The 25,187-nt window shown below is 39.1% G+C and overlaps 1 protein-coding gene, 1 long non-coding RNA gene and 1 pseudogene across 3 annotated transcripts; 1 reads left to right on the forward strand and 2 right to left on the reverse strand.

The window, feature by feature from the left end:
* Positions 1–201: 201 nt before the first annotated feature.
* On the reverse strand, positions 202–5,753 carry LOC116288412 (rho-related protein racA). Its single transcript, XM_089036339.1, is given in 5 exon segments — positions 202–918; positions 2,543–2,782; positions 3,105–3,844; positions 4,577–4,836; positions 5,301–5,753. Coding segments are annotated over 5 exon segments (1,845 nt in total). The 5' UTR covers positions 5,687–5,753; the 3' UTR covers positions 202–699.
* A 493-nt stretch (positions 5,754–6,246) lies between these two features.
* Positions 6,247–13,504, forward strand: LOC148907153 (rho-related protein racA-like; annotated as a pseudogene). Its single transcript, XR_016121130.1, has 5 exons — positions 6,247–6,941; positions 10,217–10,464; positions 11,196–11,854; positions 12,474–12,722; positions 13,310–13,504. The product of XR_016121130.1 is annotated as a rho-related protein racA-like (transcript).
* Positions 13,505–18,323: 4,819 nt separating this feature from the next.
* On the reverse strand, positions 18,324–23,238 carry LOC148907154 (uncharacterized). The gene is made up of 3 exons (XR_016121070.1): positions 23,086–23,238; positions 18,790–18,855; positions 18,324–18,419 (listed from the first exon to the last, which is right to left on the reverse strand). It is a non-coding gene; the product is annotated as an uncharacterized LOC148907154 (long non-coding RNA).
* Between the last annotated feature and the right edge of the window lie 1,949 nt (positions 23,239–25,187).

The following is a 25,187-nucleotide window of genomic DNA, read 5'->3' on the forward strand; positions in this document are numbered from 1 at the left end:
ATGCATATTGCAATTTTACTTTTTTAACCCTCAAAACCAATTGATTTATAATCTGTAGGATGTGAAACACGAGAATAAAATATTTTGACGTTCATTGAATGAAACAAATAATAAATAAAGCGAGTTTTCTGTTTTGCATATCGTTAAATATACTGAATAAATTAGGTATTTGTATAAATGTATACTACAACCTTTCTGCAATCGAGTGTATATATATATATATATAATTGTAAAAACAACAAGTAAACAAGCAAACAAACGCAATGATGGAAATTTGATGCTTAGTTTTCACTAAAAAAGTTTTGTTCAGTTAGAAAACATTGAATTTTCATCATCTTTTGTTTCTTTGCTTGTTTTTTGCTTTGTTTTTGTTTGTTTGTTGCTTCATGCGACCTAACATGTCACCCTTTCCTGGCCCTGTCACACTGTGAAACGCGCAATGTTGAACGCCAATTGCACGTAATTGCACCATGAGTGCCCATTCTTGCAACTGTTTTGTGCAACAACTGTAAAGTTTCATATGCTGTGAACAGTATTGCTGCCGATGGCGTAATGTGCTCAACCGGGCCGGATGCAACTTTTTTCGTGTACCACAGGCCAGAATTATTCTAACTATGTTTGAAGTACTTATTTATCGCAGAAAATGGTGCTCTATGCATCATGCCGGTCCGAGTCTTCACAGCCATGCAGCCAGACCTACTACATGATGCTGCATTTGCCTTTTTTACTGGTGTGGCCTACTTTCTTTTCGAATTCTTGTACTTCATTGAGATAGCTCAAGGGAGGCCATCTGTGTTTTTCGACGTACTCTATATTGGTTCCTTGGACAAGGGTGAAGGAAGGATTCGACTCGAAGATCAGGTAATTTGTTGCTATGAAGTGTAGACACCAGTTGCTGAGCTGATGGGCATTGTGAGCCTGCAAATATAATAAAATAAAAGCTAATTTCTGTGAAGTTAGCCTGACTTCAATTAGGCTACAGATCGATTTAGTTGGTCAGTTCATGGTTCTGACTCAGACAATAGCAAATCATCAACATTGCAGTACTTTTTCCAAGATTATTAAATTCAAAATAAAAACAACTGCGCAGTATCTACAAGGATTAAGAGGCAATTTTCTTTTTCATTTTCGCAGGACAGTAGACTGTTGAAACAATTCATAATCAATTTTCCGCAACCAGTTTTAAATTCTGAGATATTCTAGATAATGTGTTGAGCTTGTGGGACATAGCAACGGTAACTAAGGGAGACGGAGCGTTGAGTTGTGCGTCAACGCAATCTATCCAAACCGAGTTGGATGAGAAAGAAAAACAATAAAAAGGCAATAGTAGATGTCTTGACTTTTATGGAAAGATGAAAACTAGTGAATCCAAAGAAATCCCTCAGCGCAGGAGAGGATCAACAAACAACTGTAAAGGTGAGCACTGGAGAGGTTAATCAGAGAACGTTTTTGTACCGGGTTTACCATCACAACAGCACAAACAACCGACGCGAGGGGACTTGGTGTGATGCACGCACGTGTGACATGTACATTTCAACACAAAGTGATCACTACGTGAATAATTTCCAAAGCAACAAAAAACGATGAATCAGTTCGTTACAGGAGCAGTCGTAGCTCAGTTGGTATAGTGCGCGGCTTTCAAAGTTTACTTAAGGCGCGATTGTACGGAGCAATTTTCTTTGCAACTTGCCTTGCGACAAAAGTTGCAATGTAAAATTGCAGCGTGTAACCTACAGCGCAATTTAAAAAAAAATTTGCGAGATAACTTGCAGCAAGTTGGCAACAATTGAGGCTCCATCGTTTTTCGTTGCTTTGGAAAATATTCACGTAGTGATCACTTTGTGTTGAAATGTACATGTCACACGTGCGTGCATCACACCAAGTCCCCTCGCGTCGGTTGTTTGTGCTGTTGTGATGGTAAACCCGGTACATAAACGTTCCGCTCTGATTAACCTCTCCAGTGCTCACCTTTACATTTGCTTGTTGATCATCTCCTGCGCTGAGGAATTTCTTTAATTGGATTTACTAGTTTTCTTCTTTCCACAAAAGTCAACGCATCTACTATTGCCTTTTTACTGTTTTCCTTTCACATTCAGCTCGGTTTGGATAGATCTAGATTGCGTTGACGCACAACTCATGGCTGCGACTCCCTTAGTTAACGTTGCTATGTCCCAAAAGCTCAACACATTATCTAGAATATCTCAGAATTTTGTCGCAAAGCAGTTACGGGACAAGCTGTAGAGAAAATTGCTCAGTGTAATCGCGCCTTTAGTGCTCAGATCCTCAGGACCGATCCTCAGGATCTCAGGATCTCCACGTCTCTCTGTTCTGTGTTGCTTAAGCATTATTTAAATATCCGTAATAAGGAGCACTTTTAGTCTGAGGGAGTAAAGTGCGCAGCTTCTTCTTGCGCTTTATACATGAGTCCTTGGACCGGGAGAATTGGGCAACCATTCCCCCACGTTATTAGTCGAAGTTAAATAAATATTTTTACCAGTTTGAAAAGACAATATCAAATTTAGAATAGCTTGATTTTATTTACCTGAGACAACAAGAGCAGATTCACCACATACTCAGCCCCGTCACTAACTTTTTTCTCGATCATTTTATCAACCTTCTTAGTGATGTATAGCTCGCATAACGTAACCAGGCGAGGAAGACAGAACCTGTCTGCTAATACCATGATGTCTATAGCATCTCCTTCTTCTATCGGAGCGTGGTCCGTGTACAGGTACTCGAGAATAGCCAAGAAGCTTTCCAGACTGGCTTCTTTGATTTCAGTCTGTTGGAGTGGAATACAAAAATATGGACATGTTTTCAAATTTTAAAATTGATTTGCAAAACTAAAAAGTCACTAACGCACCATACTATTCTTTTATTTCAGAATCGCATGTTTTACATGCGATTCTGAAATAAAAGAAATAGCACAAATTATGCAATAAAGAGTGTGACTAACTTTTTGTTGTTGTTGTTGTTGCTTTTAGAGTCACAAGATAATTTTGGAAACATATCTAAAGACCTTGTGCAAAAAGCCATATAAAGGAACATGTCTTTCCACTTCATTGCTGAAGTCATCATAGTATTCAACAAACTTGATTACTTACCTCTGACGAGTTTCTGCCTTCCATGAAAGCCCCACCCAACATGGCTGCCATGACGTCACAGCGAGCCATCAGGACGGCTTTGTGCGCGTACACGAGTTTCCCTTCGACACGAAACTTCACATCACTCATTTGTGGTTTATTAAGAAACAGTCGCTTCATGTTGGAGCCGACTTCATCGTTCAACCACGTTCCGATACTAGGGTTAAGAAACGCTTCGTTGCTTTGATTATTTTCGCACACTTGTTTTAGCCAGTCTAAACCAAACATATCGGCTGTTTGTTTGATTTCCTGTACGAATTCTGCGTCTTCTGATTCAGAAAATCCCGGTAAACCAGTGTAGAGAAATTCTAAGATCCTCATGAAGACATCAAAGTGGATGCTTTTGTTTAGCGTTATCTCGACACATTCGCTTTCGTTTGTCTCGTCCATAACTGAATCTGGTAAGTTTAGATTATTTAGATAATTCAATTCCCTATTCGAAGCTTTGTTATGAATTCATTTGATTTCTTCAAACAGCTGGGAATACCTTTTGGAAACCTGGTTCGATTTTTTAGGGCTTGTGAAGATGTCTTTGAAGATGGCTGACGATGAAGTGAGGACGACTTTGTGAGCATGAAGCACGAAGTTGTCCGGTGCAACGATAAACTTGACATCAGTACAGCTCGTGTCTTGACCAGTAAGAACTTCACGCCATTCATCTGCAAATGTTGATGTTGTGATTTCAATCCGTGGTGCTAGTCCTGGTAAAAAATAGAAACAAATTTACAATGCATTTGTATATATTTATTTTTAGTTTATTTTTAATTGATTTTTAATTTGTTAATTAATTGATAGGATGATTTTTTTCTTTTGAGAACGCAAAAATAGAGATTTTAAAGTATGTTTTTTTTAAAAGGCGCTGAAATACGAGACACAAAAACGTCCAATGTCGCGCAGCATTGCTGCGGTGCAAGTTCGAAAACAATGCTGCTCGTTTTACATCCTATCTATCCAACTTGTCACGCAACAAAATCTAATGTTGCAAGTCGGGACTATCAAGGTGATATTCTGCGCGCTGATTGGCTACAAGGTACATAATTCAAGATGGCGGCCGCTTCTGCACATAAAATGTTGCGTGACAAGTTGGACGAGTGATGAAAAACGAGCAACAAATCGCAAATTTGTTGCAGAAAGTTGATCTACGTTCTACTCTTCGCAACAAGATTTTGTTGCGTAACAAGTTGGATAGATGGGATGTAAAAGGAGCAACATTGTTTTAGAAATCACACCGCAACAATGCTGCGCGACAAGTTGGACGTTTTTGTGTCTCGTATTTCAGCGCCTTAATTAATTACCTGTAAATCAAAGTAACCATATTGGAAACAATAAGTTTGTTTTAACTAGATTCAACATGGCCAGTATATATCGGAGGTATACTTTTGTGTTATTATCTCCAACATGCCTGCCATATTGGATTATGAATTGACTCTAACCTGCAGGTGGCATGACTGGCGGTCGCGGCTCATTTGATTTGGAATCACTCTTTCCAGAGAATATCTTTTTGCCAAGGAACCAAAAGTGGGATGATTCCTTTTTGGAGCCGGAGTTTTCACGAACGGCTGTACGCACAGCCGTAGGGATGACTGCATCGATCCCTTCATGGGTGAGAGCGCTGCATTCCAAGTAGGTAGAGATACCGAGTCTACCAGCGAGTTGTCTGCCTTCTTCATACGTCACATAGTCTTGGGGAGATCTAGTGATTTGACGCAGGAAAACTAAATTATTACGTTAAATACATCAACAAAGCAAACATAAAAATGGACGTATTGGAATAAGTTGGTTGTGAAATTTCGTGAAAAATCGACATGTTTTATATACAAAAAAGTCAATGTCCTTTTTTAAGGAAGGAATGAATGAATACATGCATGAATTAATTTGTGATTGTTTGAGCGAGCGAGTGAGTATAGTAATGAACAAATATAGGAAATAATTGATGAATTAACCCCAATAAGATTTCTCTTCTCAGTTACTAGATTATTCGGAACATTATTTCGTTCAAAAATAAAGTCAAAATACCCGGCCTTTTAGACTTTACGTTCTTCCTAAATCTTGCAAGCATTCTAAATACAATAGCCAAAATATTGATAGAGTACAAAAAAAAAATGACTATCGATTCAAAGATTTCTGTCTATAATTTCCCTTCCTTATTTTGCTTACCTGGAGTTTTTAGCAGCGTTTAACCTTAGATCTATCTTAGTTCCTACCAAAATATTCGCAGAGTCAGCAGAGTAGTGTCTAATTTCAGGTATCCATCTGTGCTCGATATTCTCAAACGAATTTCTGTTTGATACATCAAAACAAACCAAGAATACATCCGTATCAGGATAAGACAGCGGCCTTAGCCTATCGTAGTCTTCCTGCCCGGCTGTATCCCACAAACTAACACTGCAAGCACGATTATCAACGAGAATGTTGCTTGCACTGTAATTATCAAACACCGTAGGCACATATTCAGAAGGAAAAGAGCCAGTTTGGCTGGCAATAAGCAGACAAGATTTTCCAACAGCTCCGTCTCCAACAACCACTACCTTAAAATGTTGCATTTTCTTTGATAAAAGAATACTTTTCTCGAAAGCAGTTCTACTGCCTTGAAGTTTTCTGTACTCATAGATTAAGTGATCATGGTTTTATAGACACAAGTAGTTAAAAATAACCAGCCAATCAGCGCAGCGATGATGTCATACTCGGTCATCGACTAATGATTTTTTCCGTAGTGTCACGCAATATATTATCTAAGTATGAAAAATAGCACATAATTTCATAGTTTCCTCCGCTGCGTAACGTGTGTAATCGAAGAATTAGTGCGTGACGACAATAATAGCGGTTGTTTAGGAGACTATATTTTGGTCGAATAAAATTTATTTCAATAATAACATATACTCTGATTAATTATACAGCATCGTTAATCTTTTTCCTCATAAAAATAATTTTCTTCGTTGTCACGCAACGAATTCGCAATAACGTGACAAAACAAAGCTACTTGCGAATGCGAATGACTGAATAATTAAGCACTTGACAGATCATCTTATTTAATCCATGTGTTAATTGATACCACGAAAACAAAAATAAAACTCAAATGTGTTCTGAATCCACAAGTTTTTGGAATAAAATAATTTCAAACAATACAAAGATTGAAGTGAGCATAAGAGTAGGAAGTAAGTTCGTCTTGTCTACTGTCAACTTGATTATTTCCCACTATTCCACCTGGCCCTAAAGGCTCCAATCAACTTTGCCTGTAGTCGCGGAATTAATTTTTTTTTCGAAAATCAGTCAGACTTGATGCCAGAGAGACCCTAGTAAAGAGTATTCATTACGAACTCGGTAAATACTGGGAAGAATTGAACAGGATTTAAACCGTGCTATCTAAATCGGATACTGTAAAGTATAGAAGATGCGATCCTTGAAAGTTAAAGTGGTTGGGGACCCTAGTGTTGGCAAGACCTCTTTATTAGCTCGGATATACTGTGAAAACTCTTCATCAGACGACGATAATCGCTTGGATCCAACGTCAGTTCCTCCAGTACTAGATTCCTACTTGATAAACACTACGATTGACCAAGAAGTATATGTGGTTACGTTTTGGGATACTTGTACTATGCGATCGTCCGATGACTTCGATTTGAGCAAAGTGCGTCCTTTGGAGTACGGGGATACCGATGTTTTCTTGGTCTGTTTTGATATTTCATGTCCAAACTCGTTTCAAAACATTTCTACGGTTTGGGCGCCAGAACTGAAACACTACATGGCAGGCACTCCTTTGATCGTGGTCGGGAACAAAGCCGACCTCCGCTCAACAGGGTAAGATCCTTTATCTCTTTTTTCACTGATATTTTAGTGCTAATTGATTTGCTATTTAAAAATTCCCTCCCTTGTAAATGGCTCAAAACTCGTCACGATAAAAAGACGTAGTAAACTAAGCGGCGAGGACTATATATATCATTTATTATATCTGGTAGTGAATTTACAATCTACTGGTAGCTTTGAGTTCATTCATGCTAGATTCGTTTGAGAAATTAAAATGTTATCGACCAAAGCCTTTCCTTTTTGTATACGAGCTAAACAGAAGTGCTTATTTCTGAGGTCGCGTATGAATAACAAAAGCAAAAATTAATTAAAACACATTAATAAAGCATTTACAAAAAAAGTTTGAATAAAAGAATAGTCCGTCATTTACTGTCAGTCCATTAGCTGACATGATTCGACAGCAGAGTTGAATCAAAAGAAAAGTGATGCTTTTTGTTCAGCAACCTTTAAAGCTCATTTCCTGATATATAAAGGTAATTCATAAATTTCGGTTCTGTAAGCAGCTGCAAAGAGTTTTGAACCATTTAGTTTATAACTCTAAATTTACGAAATATTTTACGTGTTAAACGGTACGTGTAAAATTGCGAAAATATCAATAAATCTTCATTCAATGCGTGGTGTCATTTCTGAAATGCAACGCTAGTTTTTCAAGAACTTTTTCTTAACTAGATATTATTAGAGATTATTCATAGCCAGCTTTTTAGAGATGGTTGTACTAATATAGCCCCCCCCCCCCTCACCCCCCCACCCCCCCCCCCCTTACTTCGTAAAAAAATATGACTCTCCTATTAAAATCAGTTCAACATTGAAGTTAGGCAACAAGGAAGCAGCTTTCGTCAAAATATAAAGGTTTAGCCCTCTAGCTACGCCGGAAAGTTCAAGTTTTTATCGATGAACCTTGGCCCTCCGAATACCCGGCCCCTCTCCAACCCTCCCCCCGATAAAAAAAAGCCTTTCCTTGTGATAAATGTTATATAAGAAAACGGCAAACGAGAGCCGTCAGTTCACAGTTAAGAAAAATATATATTATTAGGGGAAAAAAAAGTGAATTTTCCCCCGAGTGTCAGTTCACAGTTAAGAAAAAAATATATTATTAGAAAAAAAAAAGTGAATTTTCCCCCCGAGTGTTCAGTAAATAGGAAAATTGTGTTTGGTGTTGGTGAGAAAGCTAACAAAGGGTAAAGTGAAATACAGGAAAACAATGAAAACGTGTTTCTATTTTATACGATTCAAAATGGTCAACGGCTTACTTGAATAAAACATGTCGCCATGATACATATATCTTATTTTAAAAGAGAGTTAATTTACAGCTACATTTAATTAAGCTCAGGCAGAAATAAAAATGCATAACAGCTATGATATGAAACGGTTTAATTAATAGGACTTAAATGATCATACAAATGCAATATCGAAGATCTAGATGACGTACAGGTCACTGTCGTAGTACTCTAAACTGTGAATTGAACACCCGAATTTCAGTCAACCAAATCCAAAACAATATAGGATTCGAGATGCATGTATTGAAAGTCTATAAAAGCTATTCTAGGAGATGAAATGATAAAAGAGAAAGTAAAAATAGGAACAAATAAAATAAACTCGAGTGTTCACGGTTAGAGAAGGACGACAATAATATAGTGCCAACAATTTCGACGAGATAAGTAGTGGCGAAAACCATATAATGTTAGGCTTTAAGAAATCCCAATACATCTCGAATGTATTTTTATTAATATCTTATGTCATTTAAACAAAATTTTTTATGCTTTTTACGGTTGAAAGGTGAAAATATATCTCTAATATATCTCTAATGTTATCGTACGCCATTCAAATATCTTTAATGACTTATATGGATAAAACGTGTTGGAAAATGCGATAACATATTAAGTTTCATCGATAAATAAAGATCTATAACTTTTAACCTTAGCTTACTCGTACGTGCGTTTATGCAGTAGGAAAATTTAAAAAAAAAAAAAAAAGCGTTCGCGTTTTATATTATATATTATATAAATGTATTAAGATAAATATGTATAATTTTTCAGCCGTTTGTAAAAACATATATATCATTAATGACAATATGCTAACATAGATATATATATAATAATACCAATGTTTAAACCATTTTTGTTAAACCATTAATTAAACTTGAGCCGAATATAATTTGCATTTTGACAGAAGCAGACGGTTTTGGTAGGTTGTTATTTAAATGAAAACCAAAAAGCATATTCGCTGGGCTAATTATTCTAAATTCACCCATTATGTTATATTTGTGCTTTTAAGCTTACTAAGCTCTACAAAGCTTTCGCTGATGTATCACAGCGTGGGACAATAACAAAAGAGCTAGGCTCCAAACTAAGTGAAAGCCCAAAGATCGAATTAGAATTTAGAAGTTGATTTTTGAGGAGGGAGGAAAACCGGAGAACCCGGAGAAAAACCCTCGAAGCACAGGAGAGAACCACCAAACATCTCTACTCATATACGACATCGAGATCGGCAGGACTCAAACTCGGGCCGCATTAGTGAGAGGCGGCGCATTAGCAGCGCACGCCACCGGTACTCCTCTGGGCATCATTCAGCTCATACTGAGATACGTGACTGATATATAATTTAAATGAGAATGAAACGGACGAATAATGAGAGGGAATGGGAGTGAAAAATTTATTTATTATTTATAAGTTTGAGCTTAGGTAGATAGGCTCTGGGCACATACCATTCAGCTCATTCTGAGATACGTGACCGATATAGTTTTAATGAGAATGAAAGAGAAGAATAATGAGAGTGAAAACGTGTATAAGAAATATAAGGAAAAGAGACCGAAAATGTTATGTATAGCTTTTTGTGTATATCTGTATATTGTAAAGTGACACGTCTTTGTTTTAATAAAGTATTTATTATAAAAATGAAAAAAAAAAAGAGAGTGAATGGGAAAGCAAATTAAAGAAAATGAAAAACAAAGCATGAGAAAATAAACAAATGAGTGAAAAGGAAAAAAAATGGTGGGAGCTCCATGCAAAGACGTCAGCTAGCAAAAAGCAAACCAAAAAAAGAAACAAAAACGAAAGAAAAGAAAAGAAAAGAAAAGAAAAACAAAACAAAAAAATTTCGGCAAGCTAAACAATTGAGTGGTTTCTCTCGGTATCATTGCCTGGATAAATTATTTTTCTATTTTAATTTCTGATTGGCAGATGGCGGCGGACAAAATGAACCACAATGCTAGTTATGATAATAAATTATTAACAGGCTGCCATAATGTTTCTTACTCTACTGTCAAGTAGAATACAGCATCTTCTTAGCCCTTCAAAGGGTACCGAACTTGCCACCAGACTAGAGACAGTCTACTGTGAAAACAGCGCAAGGACCGGCCAAGGCGTTCAAGAAACTATCGCCACAGCGTTGAGGAGAGCAGTTCAAAAACGAAAATCCGAAAGAGGAAAAAAGAGATTCAAGCTTTTTCAAAATAGAAAAACCACACCAACTAAGCTGGTTGATTACGACTTGGAGCCTCCCTTGCTTCCACATCCAGGTTTGTTTTAGTTTACTTAGTACAGGGCCCGGTTGTACGAAGCCTTAGTGGATAGCGCTATCCGGTCGATACTGTTATCCAATAAATTTATCCACTGGATAAGATTTACCCATCGGCCTCGTACAACCGGGCCCAGATAGAGAAGCTTGGCGGCCATATTGGTCGATCTAACAAAAGAAAACCCTGTTTTGGGCTCAATCAGCAGCATTAATGTTTATCCTTAAAACATAGTCGAGAAAAACATGTTTTTCTTTTCTCACTAAGCACCAAACGTCCGTTCTTGAAAAAAGACAAGACAAAAAGCACGCATGCGCACACGTTTTCATCCAGGCTACGCATCTATCTCGTACCCGTAATGTCGTGCCCTTTTTGGTCAAAGGGTTGACCATCAAACCCGAGGACACTGGGTACGAGATTGGTTACGCATTTGCACAGTGCTGTATAGTCTCGGTTACCTAACCTAGACCCCTCTCGACCAAGTGGTGTAAACTCCCTCAAACATAGTTGGCTCACACGAGAGACCCGCCGAATTTGTCGTTGAGGATACTGAAAACATGACGTTATACGTTGTTTTAACCATTTTCTCCAAAATCTGGTCAGACGTCATTACAAAATCCAATACTGAGGTATTTCCCTTGACCCGCTCTTGCGTTATGAACGAAAGGGGTCTGGTTAACCGAGTTTGAAAGTACTATTTAAACAATGATGAATTTTTAATTAATTTTATATAGGTCCTGATGAAGTCACGATTACAGTCTTACCATCAACCTACGCCTCAGATATGAGAAACTCCTAACCAGTTACTGCCATTCAGATATCACTCTAGCCTACTCGACCGGTACCCAATTATTCAAGGCACATAAAGTGGTACTCTGTATGGGCTCCAGCTTTTTTTAGGGATCTGCTTGTATCACATGACCACTCAGTTAAGGATCCGAAAAAATGCCAAGGAGAATCGCTCCCCCAAGAAGTCACTAAAAATGATATAAACGTTATGCGACTCGATTTGACGTGGGAATTCCAGGAAGCGTTTGCCTACGTGTTGGACTTTTTATACACGTTGGAATTTAGGAGTAACCCAGAAACCCAACAAAGAGTCATCAAACATGTTTCAGAACTAGCTGAACTTGCTGCGCTCCCAGAGCTGGCCGAGTGCTGTGAAAACGCATTGAAGAAAGAAGAGTATGCAAACAAAAATGCTTGCGAGAACGCGAAAGAGAACAAGAATGTGGTAGCAAAGGAGTTGTTCGTCAATAAACCTCTACTTGCAGATGTTACTTTTGTTGTTGAGGGAACAAGGGTTTTTGGTCACAAGGCTGTGCTGATGGCGAGGTCAGATGTGTTGGCCGCCATGTTGGGTGGAGGATTTAAGGAAAGCAGCACCAATGAGGTACAGTAGAGTCATGCATTTGAGCTTTATAACAAAGTACGCACCTAAGAAAAAGGTTGTCGGAGCCAAAGACCAAAAGTGATAGGAGATAGATCATTCTAAGATCGGATACCAAGAATAGCTGGAATGAATTGTGATTCTTTTTTATTTGTCTCGTCAAGAAAACGGAGGGTAACTATATATTAAGTAATCAGCAAGCGTTATAGATTGTAGTGGAAGAATCCAATTTAAACACCTTAATTATTTATGTTTAGAATGCGGACCCCTACTTTATTAAGCATATAAAAGCAGGAATCTTGTCAAAGCGGGAGACAGACAAGATCCCAAGGGTGTCCGCTTAATAGAGGTACAACTGTAATTCTTTTCCGTCTATGATTTATCCCTTATTGCTAATTCACCTTTGGTTCCAACAACCTTTTTGGGCTAATAGAAACTTGGCACCATCTCCTAATGGCAGCCATGACAGGAGGCCGAAGTTGTGCCTTCTGTCATGGCTGCCATCCATCGATGCAAAGCTTCTATAAGAATATTAATCTCAGTGAGAACGATACGTGAATTAGAAAAACACTGATTACGCCCAAAATAAAGTGTCCCATTTTTGTACTGTTCTTTTTAATAGGTTCATATTTGTGACGCATCTGCGAGTGCCTTCATTGCGATGTTAGAGTATCTGTACACGGATTCCTTACCAACATTCCCAACAGACAGCAGGCAGCTGTTGGTTTTGAGTGATAAGTTTTGTCTTCCGAGGTTGCGCTCACTTTGTGAGCTCTCCATTTCGCAAAAATTGAAGACGGAAATGAGGCAAAGAATGCATTTGAGTAACGAAACTTGTGGCGATGTGATCGAGACATTGCTCCTTGCACAGGTAGGACTATCCACTGATGGCTGGAAGGGACTTTAAAAAGGCCTTCACATTTTATATCAATAACCTGAAACGACCTCTGGGCTTATCAAAGTCAGTGCACGCCTAACTTAAAGATTGAACCCTGAAACAAACTCTGAGCTGATCCAAGTCAGGGCACGGCTAACTCACAGATCGAACCTTGAAACAGCGTACTGGGCTGATCTAAGTCAGGGCACGGCTAACTCACAGATTGAACCCTGAAACACCTCTGGGCTGATCTATGTCAGGGCACGGCTAACTCAAAGTGATCGAACCCTGAAGCAACCTCTTGGCTGATCTATATCAGGGCACGGCTAACTCAAAGAAGTCAAACTGAACTTTTAAATTGTCAGATTTGCGGAGGGAAGAAATCGGGAACCTCGATAAAGACCCTCGAATCAATAAGGGAGAGACCTAACAAACTCTTCTGATGCCGAGTCTAGAAATCAAATCCGAAATTCTAGAGTTGATTGGCAAGTGCATTACCGCCACGCCAACCTTAATTACAAACCACGATGCTCTCCTCAAACTCTCTACGACCTGCAACCTGTTTCGTTGTTTCTTTCCAGGCTCACAACGCAACTCAGCTGTCCAAGTGGTGTGTGTTTCACCATCAAGACCAACTTCCCAGACTTCGAGTCCATGAAGACCTTGCCCTGCTCAAGCCCAAGGACAAAGAGGACGTGACACATCAAAGATGGCCCGCCACAGGTCGTACTTCCAGCAGCTCGAAGCATACAAGAAGAAGGGTATACAGAGAATAAATGAATGAAGTACTAAACAATTCAAAGTAATTATTGCGTAAGTAAGCATTCGATGGATTGTTAGGTGATTTTCGTACAGTCGCTAGCTTTTCCTCCAGGAGTACTTTCGACGTGCTCTTCCGAAAGATTACATGTGCCGCACATAAATCAGTGGTCGTTAATGCACATGCGCAGACCATTATTTGCGGGAAAAACGAGTTTTTACACTGCGCATGACAACACTAGGATTATTTGTGCGCAATTATTTGTAGTTGCTTCAACCAATTCAGAATTTGGCAGACTTGATAATCGAATGATAACAAACTTTTCAAGCTCATGCCGGGTCGCTCTCCTCTGAAGAGTCTTGTCACTCTTGCTTCGCATGCTCAACGAATGCAAGCAGCAAGTGTGGCTTGGTTGGTTATTGTCTTGCCTGCTGAGCAAGAGGTCCATTAGTTTGATCCTCAGTGATCTCACACACTAGCTTTATGGAGAAAGTGTGGGCTATGTTGGTTACTGTCTTGCCTGCTACGCAAGAAGACCATTAGTTTGATCCTCAGTGACCTCACACACTTTTTTTATGCAGAAAGTGTGGCTTTGTTGGTTAGTGTCTTGCCTGCTAAGCAAGAAGACCATTCGTTTGATCCTCAGTGACCTCACCACTTGTTTTAAGGAGCAAGTGTGGCTTGGTTGGTTAGTGTGTTGCCTCCTAAGCAAAAAGACCATTAGTTTGAAAACTCAGTGACCTAACACACCTGTTTTAAGGAGCAAGTGTGGCTTGGTTGGTTAGTGTGCTGCCTCCTAAGCAAAAGGCCCTCTCTCTATGGAAAAGTTTCTCTTAACTATAAATTTAATGGTTATAAGTCAAAAAAAAAACGTTTTGTGAAAACATAATATCTTGGGTGCAGTAGGATGTTTCCCTCCAGCGCCTCTTGGCCATGGTAATAAGGAAACTTGGAAGTACTGAAGAGAGATACCAGGGTAGCAGTGTAGAGAGACAGTCAGGTGATCTCGGCTAATGATAAATTACAAAAAGGGAGGGAAAAAAAAAAAAAAAAAAGAAAACACGAAAAAATAAATAACGAGCTAGAGGTTGTGACAGACTCGTATACAGCTTTTTCAAAAACAAGTTGATGAAGGTTTGCTTGCATGTTGCATGGTGTATACTAAGCTTGAAATATGTTACATTCGTATGTAAATAATATCGGCACAGAAGAAATTATGCTGGAAAAACGTGAAGACAAGTTAAGCGTTAATAAAGAAGATGATTTCGCTCAGTGTGACCTGATGGCATTCACATCACCATAGCGCATTTCGGGCTTGGTATGCAACATCCAGCATACAACAAAATCTTCACCAACCTTTTCTTTAAATAACTGTATAGTAAAACAGACAAGGAAAACATTCAATTAGATAAAATTTATTTAAAAAATCTAGTAATAAAATGACAAGAATCTACGATTATTTTACTCTATTCGATGAAATAAGCGAATATGGACTACAGTTTAGAAATAAAAAATATTGTAGATTTGAACAAAACGGTTAAGTTACCAATAAAGATATTTGATAACAGTGAGAGTTAATGTTATAGTCAAGGAGATAAATTACTATTGGTTAAAATTTAATATATTCGTAGATTATGGTGGGGTTTGACGGCAGACATGTTGTTGCGCAAAACTACAGGAATTTTTTTTGGGTAAATAAAATCCCTTGTCATATGCCTTTTCTGAGTTCCATAAACAGGATGCATTGTGGTATAGCTTAGGTTCCAACAACCTAAGGCATGATGAAAATAAAAGATGTTTGCACCAAAGATATACCATAATTCACCATGTTCGCCAGCAGAAAAAGTTTATTTAAAACATTGCATTTTGCTGCCCTTATACATGGCTGATGTGAAACCACTCTATCGCAAGAAGTTACCCTGCTAGACCTGTTTTCATGTTTCTGTGTGTTCCTCAACTTCTAGAAGTCTAAGTTTTTGGCTTCTGTCAATCAAAGCATCCATGAACTCAGATCATGGTAAATTTGAATGGTAGCAAGATGACGAATTGCGCCTGGCTCACAGAAACCCAAGACGACTCATCATTTCAAACGTACAGCACCGCCATGTTGAAGGGAGTTAATAATTTTGTCATTCAACATGGCGACTATGATCTGGTTTTCTTGTCTGGGTCACAGACAACACCAAAAGCAACTCTAAAAAAACATGTCAGTAATGTTTATTCCACTGTATTTTGATGTCACTTACAGCGCCGCCATGACCGGTGGAGAAATTTCATATTTTCTTCATCCAACATGGCGGCTATCCATACTATTACTTTCTTGAGACTTACTAGACACTAAAACTTTAGAAGGAAATTAAGAAAGAAGTACGATATACGATAGACGCTTTTCAATGTGGACATAATGTGTTTTTTTACTATTTCCAACCCCTGTTGGTATAATTTCTTTGGTCTGAATTACGAAATATATGCCCAAAGTGAAAGAGTCCCTTATAGTTCATCAATTTGACTTCTGAAGAAGTTTGTTAGAGATCAGTAGCATTGCACGCACTAATATTAGCACACCCAATTTAATCTTATATACAATTGTACGCGAAACTATTAGATAAAATACACTGTTTTTTAACTAAATTCTAAAGTATCTATCCTTTCTTTAAAACTTCTTTTACCAAATAATTTGAATAGGCTATAGTATTTTATATATTTCCATGATTTCAAATAGCTAAAATTCTTGGATTTTTAAATATTTTGGTCGTTGCATGACACACGTGAAAGGATAGTCAACGTAATTCATAGTATCGGGCCAAAATTCCATTGTTCTTTTGTTTTACTTGGAATGTTAGTCACTAATTTGTTCAGGGGCCAAGAAATATCCCTTTAATCTTGAGTGCATGGTTGCGACTTTCAGCCCGAACAGCGATGGTACACACCGCTCTCCCCTAGTTACATATTTGTGATGCCGTGCAACAGCATGCTGGAAAAAAATGACAAAATTTCTAAGAGCTCTCAAACGTGATGTTTACTAGCGAGGATCCTTCTTAGAAGGGCTAGCTAAGGAGTGGGTTTACTACTCTTTCCGTAGAGTAGACCAAGCGTCTGTTATGTTAAACCACAAGTGCTTTTCAATATTGACCACGTGAATGCCTATGTTTTACCAAGGCGAACAAGTTTTTTTTTGTACACCACTTGATAAAAACTGCACTTCGGTCACGTGGTGTTAAAAAAACTTGTCCACGTGGTACAACATTGGCATCATGTGGTGGCTACGAAGGTGATAAAAAAATCCCCAACTGCCTAGAGCTACTGGGAAGAGCGTAGTAGTAGTAGAAACAGTTGAATCTTGAGATGGACTCCAAGGGCCACGACACAAGATTGGAATAATATAGGTTAAAAAATCTTCGCGTACAACATCAATGTCTCAATTAGACTCAATGGTTAAAAACTAATATAAAAACCACGAATGGACTTCGAGTAGATAGACCTTTTGATAGACAGCGGAGTTCATTTTCTTGGATAAGACAATAAATTCCATTGCATACTGCTGTTCTTGTATGACCAAAGACTTGTCTATACAGGTTTAGACTGACTCGTCTATAAGCTAGCTATTTGACTTTCGATTGGCGAATGATTTGCTTGCAAATGAGGCTAAACCTGTACGAACGAGTCCGCATTCAAGTGTCACAGCGGTATTTGTCAAAGTGAAAAGGAATTATTCCGCTGCTCTTCAACTAGAGCTGCTAGCATTTGGTCCAAAACAACCAAATATAGATTACAACGTGTGGAAGACAGGAAAACCTTCAAGGATCTGTGTGTCGTGTGTTCTGATAACCGCTGTTTTAAGAGATTACATGAAAGGAGCTGTTTAGAATGGCCTGACTAAAAATAAAAATCGGTCGGAGACTGAATTACTTCAAACTAATAGCCATTCCGAGGTTGAGGAAAAGACTGGATCGAGGTGGCATTGCAGTGCATTGTGGGCCTGTTTTGGGCACACTTCAAACAAGGCGTTAATTTTTTAACCCTAAACCGTCCCACAATTCACTGCAATGCCAACTCGGCCCAGTCTTTTCCTCAACCTCTGTAATGGCTAGTGGCCTGTGTTATTTAGAACAGTCAAGTAAAAGCCTTTGAAGTCCCGAGAGCGCTTGTATATTGTTTTGAAGATTGTAAAATAATAAAAAAGATACATACACACACCTAATACTGGGAGTTGTCGCGTGACGCGTGTCAAGTTTTAATTATTTGAGTGAAATTGGCCGGGAAGACACCCTTTAGTCCTGACGTTTCCATAATGCCCAACAGTCCATCCTTCATCCTGGATGGGAAAAAAATCTGATAAGTTGTACGTAGGTTTCAATAGAACAAAAAACATTTTCGTAATTTTAGAATGTATGTGTCCGAGCTATCGGCCCTTTAAACCAATCACCGTTGCAGCTGTTTTCCCAGTGGAATTAAAATATTGTCCCACAAACAACTACGCAGTATCTGTTGTAAAGAGTACTACGAGGATTAACAGGAAATGTTCTATTCTTTTCGCAGGGCAGTAAACTATTGAAAACAAATTATAATAAATTTTGTGGTGATCAGAGTTTTAATTTGAGATATTCTAGATAATGTGTACGCTTGTGGAACAGTAACGGTAACTAAGAGGATTCAGAACCATGCATTATCAGGGAATATGAACTTAAGAGGAAGAAAAACACAAGAAGATGGGAATGGATTGTAAATGGCGACAATTAAGGCAGAGAGAGAGAGAGAGAGAGAGAGAGAGAGAGAGAGAAGAAGAAGGACACTAAGGTGGAAAAGGAAAGCTATCTACACTTAACGAACCTGTTCATCGGGATCATCGAATTCACGGACGTAATGATTTCGCCCTTCTCGAACGATAACTCGTCGTCATCTTCGGCTACATACTTGTGAGTAGCACGAACCTACATATGGCGACAAAAACAAACAGTATGTTTGAAAACTTTACACGCAATAATAATAAAAAAATGTTCCAACGAAAAATGTGCGGAATGGGCGATTGAATGTCTAACTATAAGTGAGATGATGGGATGGGTTTATGTTTGGTAGGTGATGGAAGGGGGAATGGTTGGATAGGATGGATGGATAGATGAATGGAATGTGTGGAATGGGATGGATGTGGTGGTTGTAAATGAATGGGTAGAGTGAAATGGATGGGATAGACAAATGAAATGTTTTGAATGAGATAGATGAACTTATAGTTAGTAGGTATGGATAAAATAGACGAATAGGATGTATGGGATGGGATAGATGGATCATAATTCCACTACTTACCCGGTATAGAAAGGAATATCAAGACCGGCTGGTGGTTCATCTGGTGCTTTGTGGTGATGTCGATTCCTGCATGAAAACAATATTACAATTGTTCATCAATTACCACAAAAACATGCTTCGATATTAACGCATTCATGATCCAGGCTATTGTTGTGGTAAACACCCCCTTCTCACTCATGTAACAGTTAATATGGTTTGTGCTGGATACCCAAGAGAAACATCACAGACTTTCCAAGGAGTATTCACAAAAGAAAATTTGAACATTTTGAGTTGAGCAATCACGCAAGACCGCATTTTCTGAGAGCCTGGAGGTCAACATTTTGGCCCATAGCCCTCTTATCATAGGTGAATATCCCCTAGCCTCTAGCGCAGGTATCTCCTTAGCTCTTTTTTGTTCCTTGGGGTTCCCGTGGCGAGTACGAACAAGACTCCTCCTCCTCTCTCGTTCCTAGTTCTCTGTGTTACACACGGTACTTTGATCCCCGTTCGAACACAATAGTTTGACACGTTTTTGCTGGAACTTATATTTACTGCTTCTTTCTTTGAGATCTATGCTCAGTACATGTTGTAAGAATATATCCCTATATATCTCTGGTTACAAAACTACTATCTGTTACATGAACATTTCCGTCACACACTCTAATATTTACATAAAGATCCTTAGTCACGAAATGCCGTAGCTAGTTTTGTGTCTCACATACTCCCCCACTTAAAATGATGTCCCTCCTGGACATAGACAAAACACTAAACATAAATCAGACGTGTACACTATTCAAAGACTATCTACAGATTATAGAGTTCAAGTGAATTGGGTTGATCAGGCCCAATCAGTTAATTGCTGTCTCGTTTTCTATAGTCCATATGAACTTCTCCTTGTCCGCCGGCGCTGGGCACGTCGTCTCTCTAATGTTTCGTGTAGTAGGACGTGTGTAGTCCCTGACTAATCATTGTGTATTTGACACAGTCCCGTTCCAGTTTTTTTTTATTTTTTTGATAAACTATAAGAATAATATGCTAAAAATATATCTGTTAGTACTGCGGGTTGTAAGTGTTGTAGCCATTAAACTGTTGGCGATACACTGTCCATGGGTATACAGGTTGGTTGTAAGGTTGTTGAACTTGTCCTTGTCTAGACAAGACTGGTGGGTTGATGAAGGTCCCCTCCGTGTGCAGGAGCGGGGTAGTGATACGTCCCTCCGTAATAAGGGTAAGCTGCGATACCATTTGCATGGTACCAGTTAGTCATTGGTGTCCCAAGAGTGTTGTAGGTTAGCGTCTGTGGACGGCGTCTCTCGCGGACTGGTCTGCCTTCCGGTTCTGTAGGAGGAACTGCTTCTAATTCTGGTACATTTATTTCACTCGGCCACGAGGCTTGGGGGTCTGGTTCAAACAAAACTGGAATCTTACCCTCAGTCGGACCAACCTTTGCTGCTTAGCACTTTATAATTGTTGCTTGCTTTTTGGGTATTACAATGTCTCGCTTGCAAGTTTTAATTCGGCAAGTTCGCAGTATGGATCAACAGCGCGCGGCGTACTCACTAGCCCTTCTACGTCGCTTCTTTTCAGATGATTCATTGTCGCCGCCATACTGTCTACTATTCCGTCACTTGTTTGCCCTTCCACGTTTACAAGTTCTGCGATAACATTGTACCCAATAATAGGTGTGTCTAATGTGGTCTCGTGAAAACCAAGAAAGGAACTTTGACTTTAGCATCCCTCTCCTCCTGACAAAAGCTCAAAGTCTATTTCGACCCAACCCTCAAATGGGAAAGGGGGTACCGTTGGCCCGCTGTCAGGTTTAGATTTTGCCCATCTAAAAGTTCCCCTATTTTACGCACGGTAGTCCCATCCATTTGTTTGTCAATCCAGTCTTTGGGGAGGATAGAAACCCTGAGCCCCAGTATCCCATAATGCATCAGTTTTGCGACCATTTAACAAAACAAGTTATCATGCATTTCTTCCCCACCAAATTAACAACTTTGGTGAGTTGTCCTGGGCGTGAGGTGTGTGCGGTAAAATCCTGTTCTCTCATCTCTTCATTCTCTTGCTGGGTGATATAGCCTATTGCATTGCAAAGTGTTTTGTGCTCATTCCAATGTGCAAACTTACACGCACTTGAACAGTAATTAACACTTTCGCATCCCGAACAAAGTATGACTGTTTCTTGTTTCCCTTGTACTCCGCACGACACGCACACATGGGACTCTTTGTTTTCCCGGACTACTCCCTGTCCCCCGGGCGTAGCCGTCGGGAGTTTCCCGACTTTGTTTTGCAACCCCGCGCGAAGTGTTCACCCGATCCACATTTAAAACAATGACTACAACTTTCAGCGTTGTTTTCTTCACATTTAGTGCAACGGCGAACATTCCTCTCTTCTTCCTTCTTTCGCGCGGTTTATTTAAATCCGATCGAATTGCAGCCACTTCAGCCTGAAGAGCCTTGAGCGTTGCCATGTAGCTATCTTCACTCTGTGCTTTCCCACTGCCATGGTTCTTTGGCGCTGGTATTTTTCTATCGTTTTGTTCGACAGGAGCGTGAATTTGATTAACGAGCGCTTTGGCGTGACCCAAGACTCAGTTTACTCATGCGCTCAGACTCTTCCGACGCCGCAGCATTCAATTTCTCCATTAGCTCTTCGTCACTAGCGTCAGCGTTTAACAGATGTGGCCGAAGCTTTGTGCGTATGGATTCCGACTGCAGGCCGGTCTCGATCACGTGGCGAAATAAACCATTTACTAACGCAGAGTCATACTTAACAGTTCCTTCGTTCGTTTGCGATGCAAAGAGAACTTGTTGGCGCAAATCCATGACTCTAATTAGAAAATCTTGCGGAGACTCCTTCGCAGCTTGACATGCCGTTGTCAATTCTTGGTAAAGCTCTGTTACTAGATTTCTGTTTATAATGTGCTTTTAGAATCTGCTCAAGTTTTCCTATCGTTAGCGCTGGCATCATTTCTAAATAAGATCTTAATTTAAGTGATGGACTAATCGCTCTGATCACGCCTTCGATTACTTCGTCTCGCTGTATTTGTTCTTAAGACCAACCTCGATTTGCCTCAAGAGACTTACGAGAGACAAGCGGTTCTTTGTGCGTATCTCCTCCAATCATACCAATGATACGAAAATCGCGCCTGAGTGCATTTCGTACATCTACGACGCCTACGTCACTAAGAGTACATACCGGTTCGATTGCTTCCTTGTTTTGATGATTTGTTACCTGGTTGTAGAGATACCAACTTTTCGTTTGCTTCGTTGATTTGCTTCTGGTAATCCTCCATCATCTTCTTGAAGTTCTCTTGCATCTTCTCTAGTTCTTTCTTCGCTTTGTCGTATTCAGCATCCTTCTGCGCTGTGTTGCTCTCCTTGGTGAATTTGCCGATGTCTTCAATGACTAACTGTTTGTCCTCTGAGCTCTCTATTACTTCTTCGACTGTCCTCCGTATTTTCCTCGATAACTTTAGTTTTCCTTCATCTTTCACAAGGCAACCTTGAGGTGCTCTGCTAACTCCTGCAAGCGTTCTAGCGACAAATTTAAAATTTCTTGCTCCAATCTCAACTGCTGAGCCTCTAAATCAAAATCCATCGTAGCCGGCTTGGTCTGTTATTACACCACACCCCCAAATCTTGCAAAACCACGTTCTCTAAAGTTTTCTGGCGTCCAAACGGACATTAATTCCTCTTAGGCCACGTACATCAAGTCTTCAGTACCATACGAAGGGAATGCTTGACTTATTTGCGATGAAAGCATTCAAAGGAACGCTAATTTCGTATCCATGTGCGTCCAACACAACATCAACTTCTTCGACCACGAGGTCAATCGTCTTCCAGGTCTCGAGAACCGCCTTTTTACGAGAAATTCCTCGATTAGCGGTCCTGGCGGGGTCGCCAAAATGTTACACACGGTACTTTTGATCCCGTTCGAACCAATAGTTGACACGTTTTTGCTGGAACTTATATTTACTGCTTCTTTCTTTTGAGATCTATGCTCAGTACATGTGTGTAAGAATATATCCCTATATATCTCTGGTTACAAAACTACTATCTGGTTACATGGAACATTTCGTCACACACTCTAATATTTACATAAAGACTTAGTCACGAAATGCCGTACTAGTTTTGTGTCTCACATCTGCAATAAAATTTAACACAGGGATCCCAACAGAGAATATATGGAGTAGCCTGCGGAGGAGTCTAAATATCCAAATTGTTAGCTACGTCATTCCCTGCAATTATAGACAGACCATCAAAACCTAGAACACTCGAAACCCTGAATCCTCAGAGAGACTGATAACTTACTTGAATTGATGTAGATATTGCAGATGGTGGCGTTGGGAGATGGTGATGCAACAGGTTCATGTTTCCCTTCTCCCTTGACATATGGTACTGGCATGGTAGGCGATGGTTGTTTGGCTTCCTGGTCATTCTCTTCATGGTCTTAGCAGGAGAATTGTCAGCATCTGGTTGGTGGATAGGATTGGGGTGGCTACATGATAAATAAGGTGGGAAAAGAAGACGTATAAAAATTTGAATAACAGTTAGTTTTTGCACTCACCTATATGCTGTAAGTGAAGCAGAAAACAAGCAAGGCAAATCTGCTCAAAACTGGGCGAGTCAACAGCATAAAAATCTTATCATTGAATCCTGAACCAGCATCTTGGTAACAAGGTTGGATCCGGGGCGTTTTCCAGAGGGTTCAGACCCCCCTTTACCGCTTGTTATTTCCCCCTTTTTTGACACAAATATATCACAGACTGAAAATCTTTACATTATGATATAGTAAAACCTTTTATTTGGAAGGTCATGACCCGTAGGATTATAAATTGTAAGCCAATTATGTTTTTGTGTTTGTGTTTTGAAAGGTTATGACTGGGTATAGTATATGTATGACGTCAAGATGGTTGCTTACTTGTCATTATCAAGCTTCAGCATTTGTTTGGGTTCTGATTCATCATTTATCCAACTGAATGAAAGAAATCATCAAGTTCAATAACATAATGTTTACCATTCAAACAAGTACAACCATCTATACGTAGGATACAATTAATTCAGCTTGGCAATTTTATCTTTTTTTTTTTTTTTTTCATTTTCATTTCAGACCATGTGTAGTTCTCTTGAGAATAATATTTATTTGTTAGAGTTCTACATTGTATCTTCTCAGACATGTGCAACCATTAAACAAAAAATGGTAGTCTAGGAAATAATATGTGGTCATTTATTTATTAAGTATTTATTTCATGATTCGCCCAAGGGCAGGTGAGATACATATAGGACTCTAGGTCCTCGAGGAGAAAGGGAGAAAGGCCTATATAATCCGTCATTAACACCCAAACCCGCCCCACCCTGATGAAAAAAAAATAGAAAACTAGTCCCAACCCAACATACACATTTATTTAAAAGAATTTGAAAAAAAATGGGACAAAATTATACCCAAGTTTAAATTTAAGGTGCGCTATTATAGTAACAATCTATGGATTTTTATCACATGTAGTTCAAGAGAATGAGAGGTTAAATAGACTAGTTTTTCGAATTCCAAATTACCGCTGTGTTTCTTGATTACATACGACTCATTTACACAGGGTTAGCCTCGAGTTTGTGCAGAATATTCACGTGTTCCAGTCAAGGTCCGTCGAGTTTTCAAATGTTTGTATTGTTGAAGTTATGCATTCTTTACTTTACCGTTGGTATTTGTGAATATTTAAACACTGATACGAGGCTAACCTGTGCAAAAATGGTCTGTAATCAGGAACACAGCGGTAATTTGGAATTTGAAACTAGTCTATTGTGATGGCATATAAAACAAACAACTTTTTATTTGAATACCATTAATTAGTGTCATAACAAATAGATTTGGAATAATGATTGTCCCTTTGAGAAAACACCACCAGTTCCAGTTGACTCATTTTTTTTTGTTTTTTTTTTTTTTATCCAAGCGGTTTGCCCTAATGCTCCTTATGTCATGGCCTGGGGTTTTTAAACTAAAAACCATGTTTATGGTCACATCCTCCACATCTAACCTTTAGTCTGCATTCCATTCTCCAACTTGTCGATATCCTTTTTGATGAATGTTGAAGAAATCATCGGGAAGATGCCTACACATGATGAAAGAATGCCGACTAAATGATGCTTGTGGGAAGATATATACAAGCTTAAAGGCTTACGTGCCTGGGCCATGTTTTTTCTGGTGTGAAAACCCATTTTGGTGACACTGTAGTACAAAATAAGTATCAACTTTTTACCTTCAGACTCCTCTTTTTCATCTGGTTTTCTTGTGTGCCACCATTTCTTGGTTAGGTTCTAATTGACCTGAGTTTGATAGCTTGCTCAGCGCATCATCACTGCAGATACTGTTTAGCACTACAAACAAACTGAAAAAACACTATATTTAACATACTGAAAAC

This window comes from Actinia tenebrosa, unplaced genomic scaffold (genome assembly GCF_029948245.1).
Source record: "Actinia tenebrosa isolate PJP-AT-01 unplaced genomic scaffold, QUT_ActTen_1.0 PGA_scaffold4__44_contigs__length_22323623, whole genome shotgun sequence".
Lineage (NCBI taxonomy): Eukaryota > Metazoa > Cnidaria > Anthozoa > Actiniaria > Actiniidae > Actinia > Actinia tenebrosa.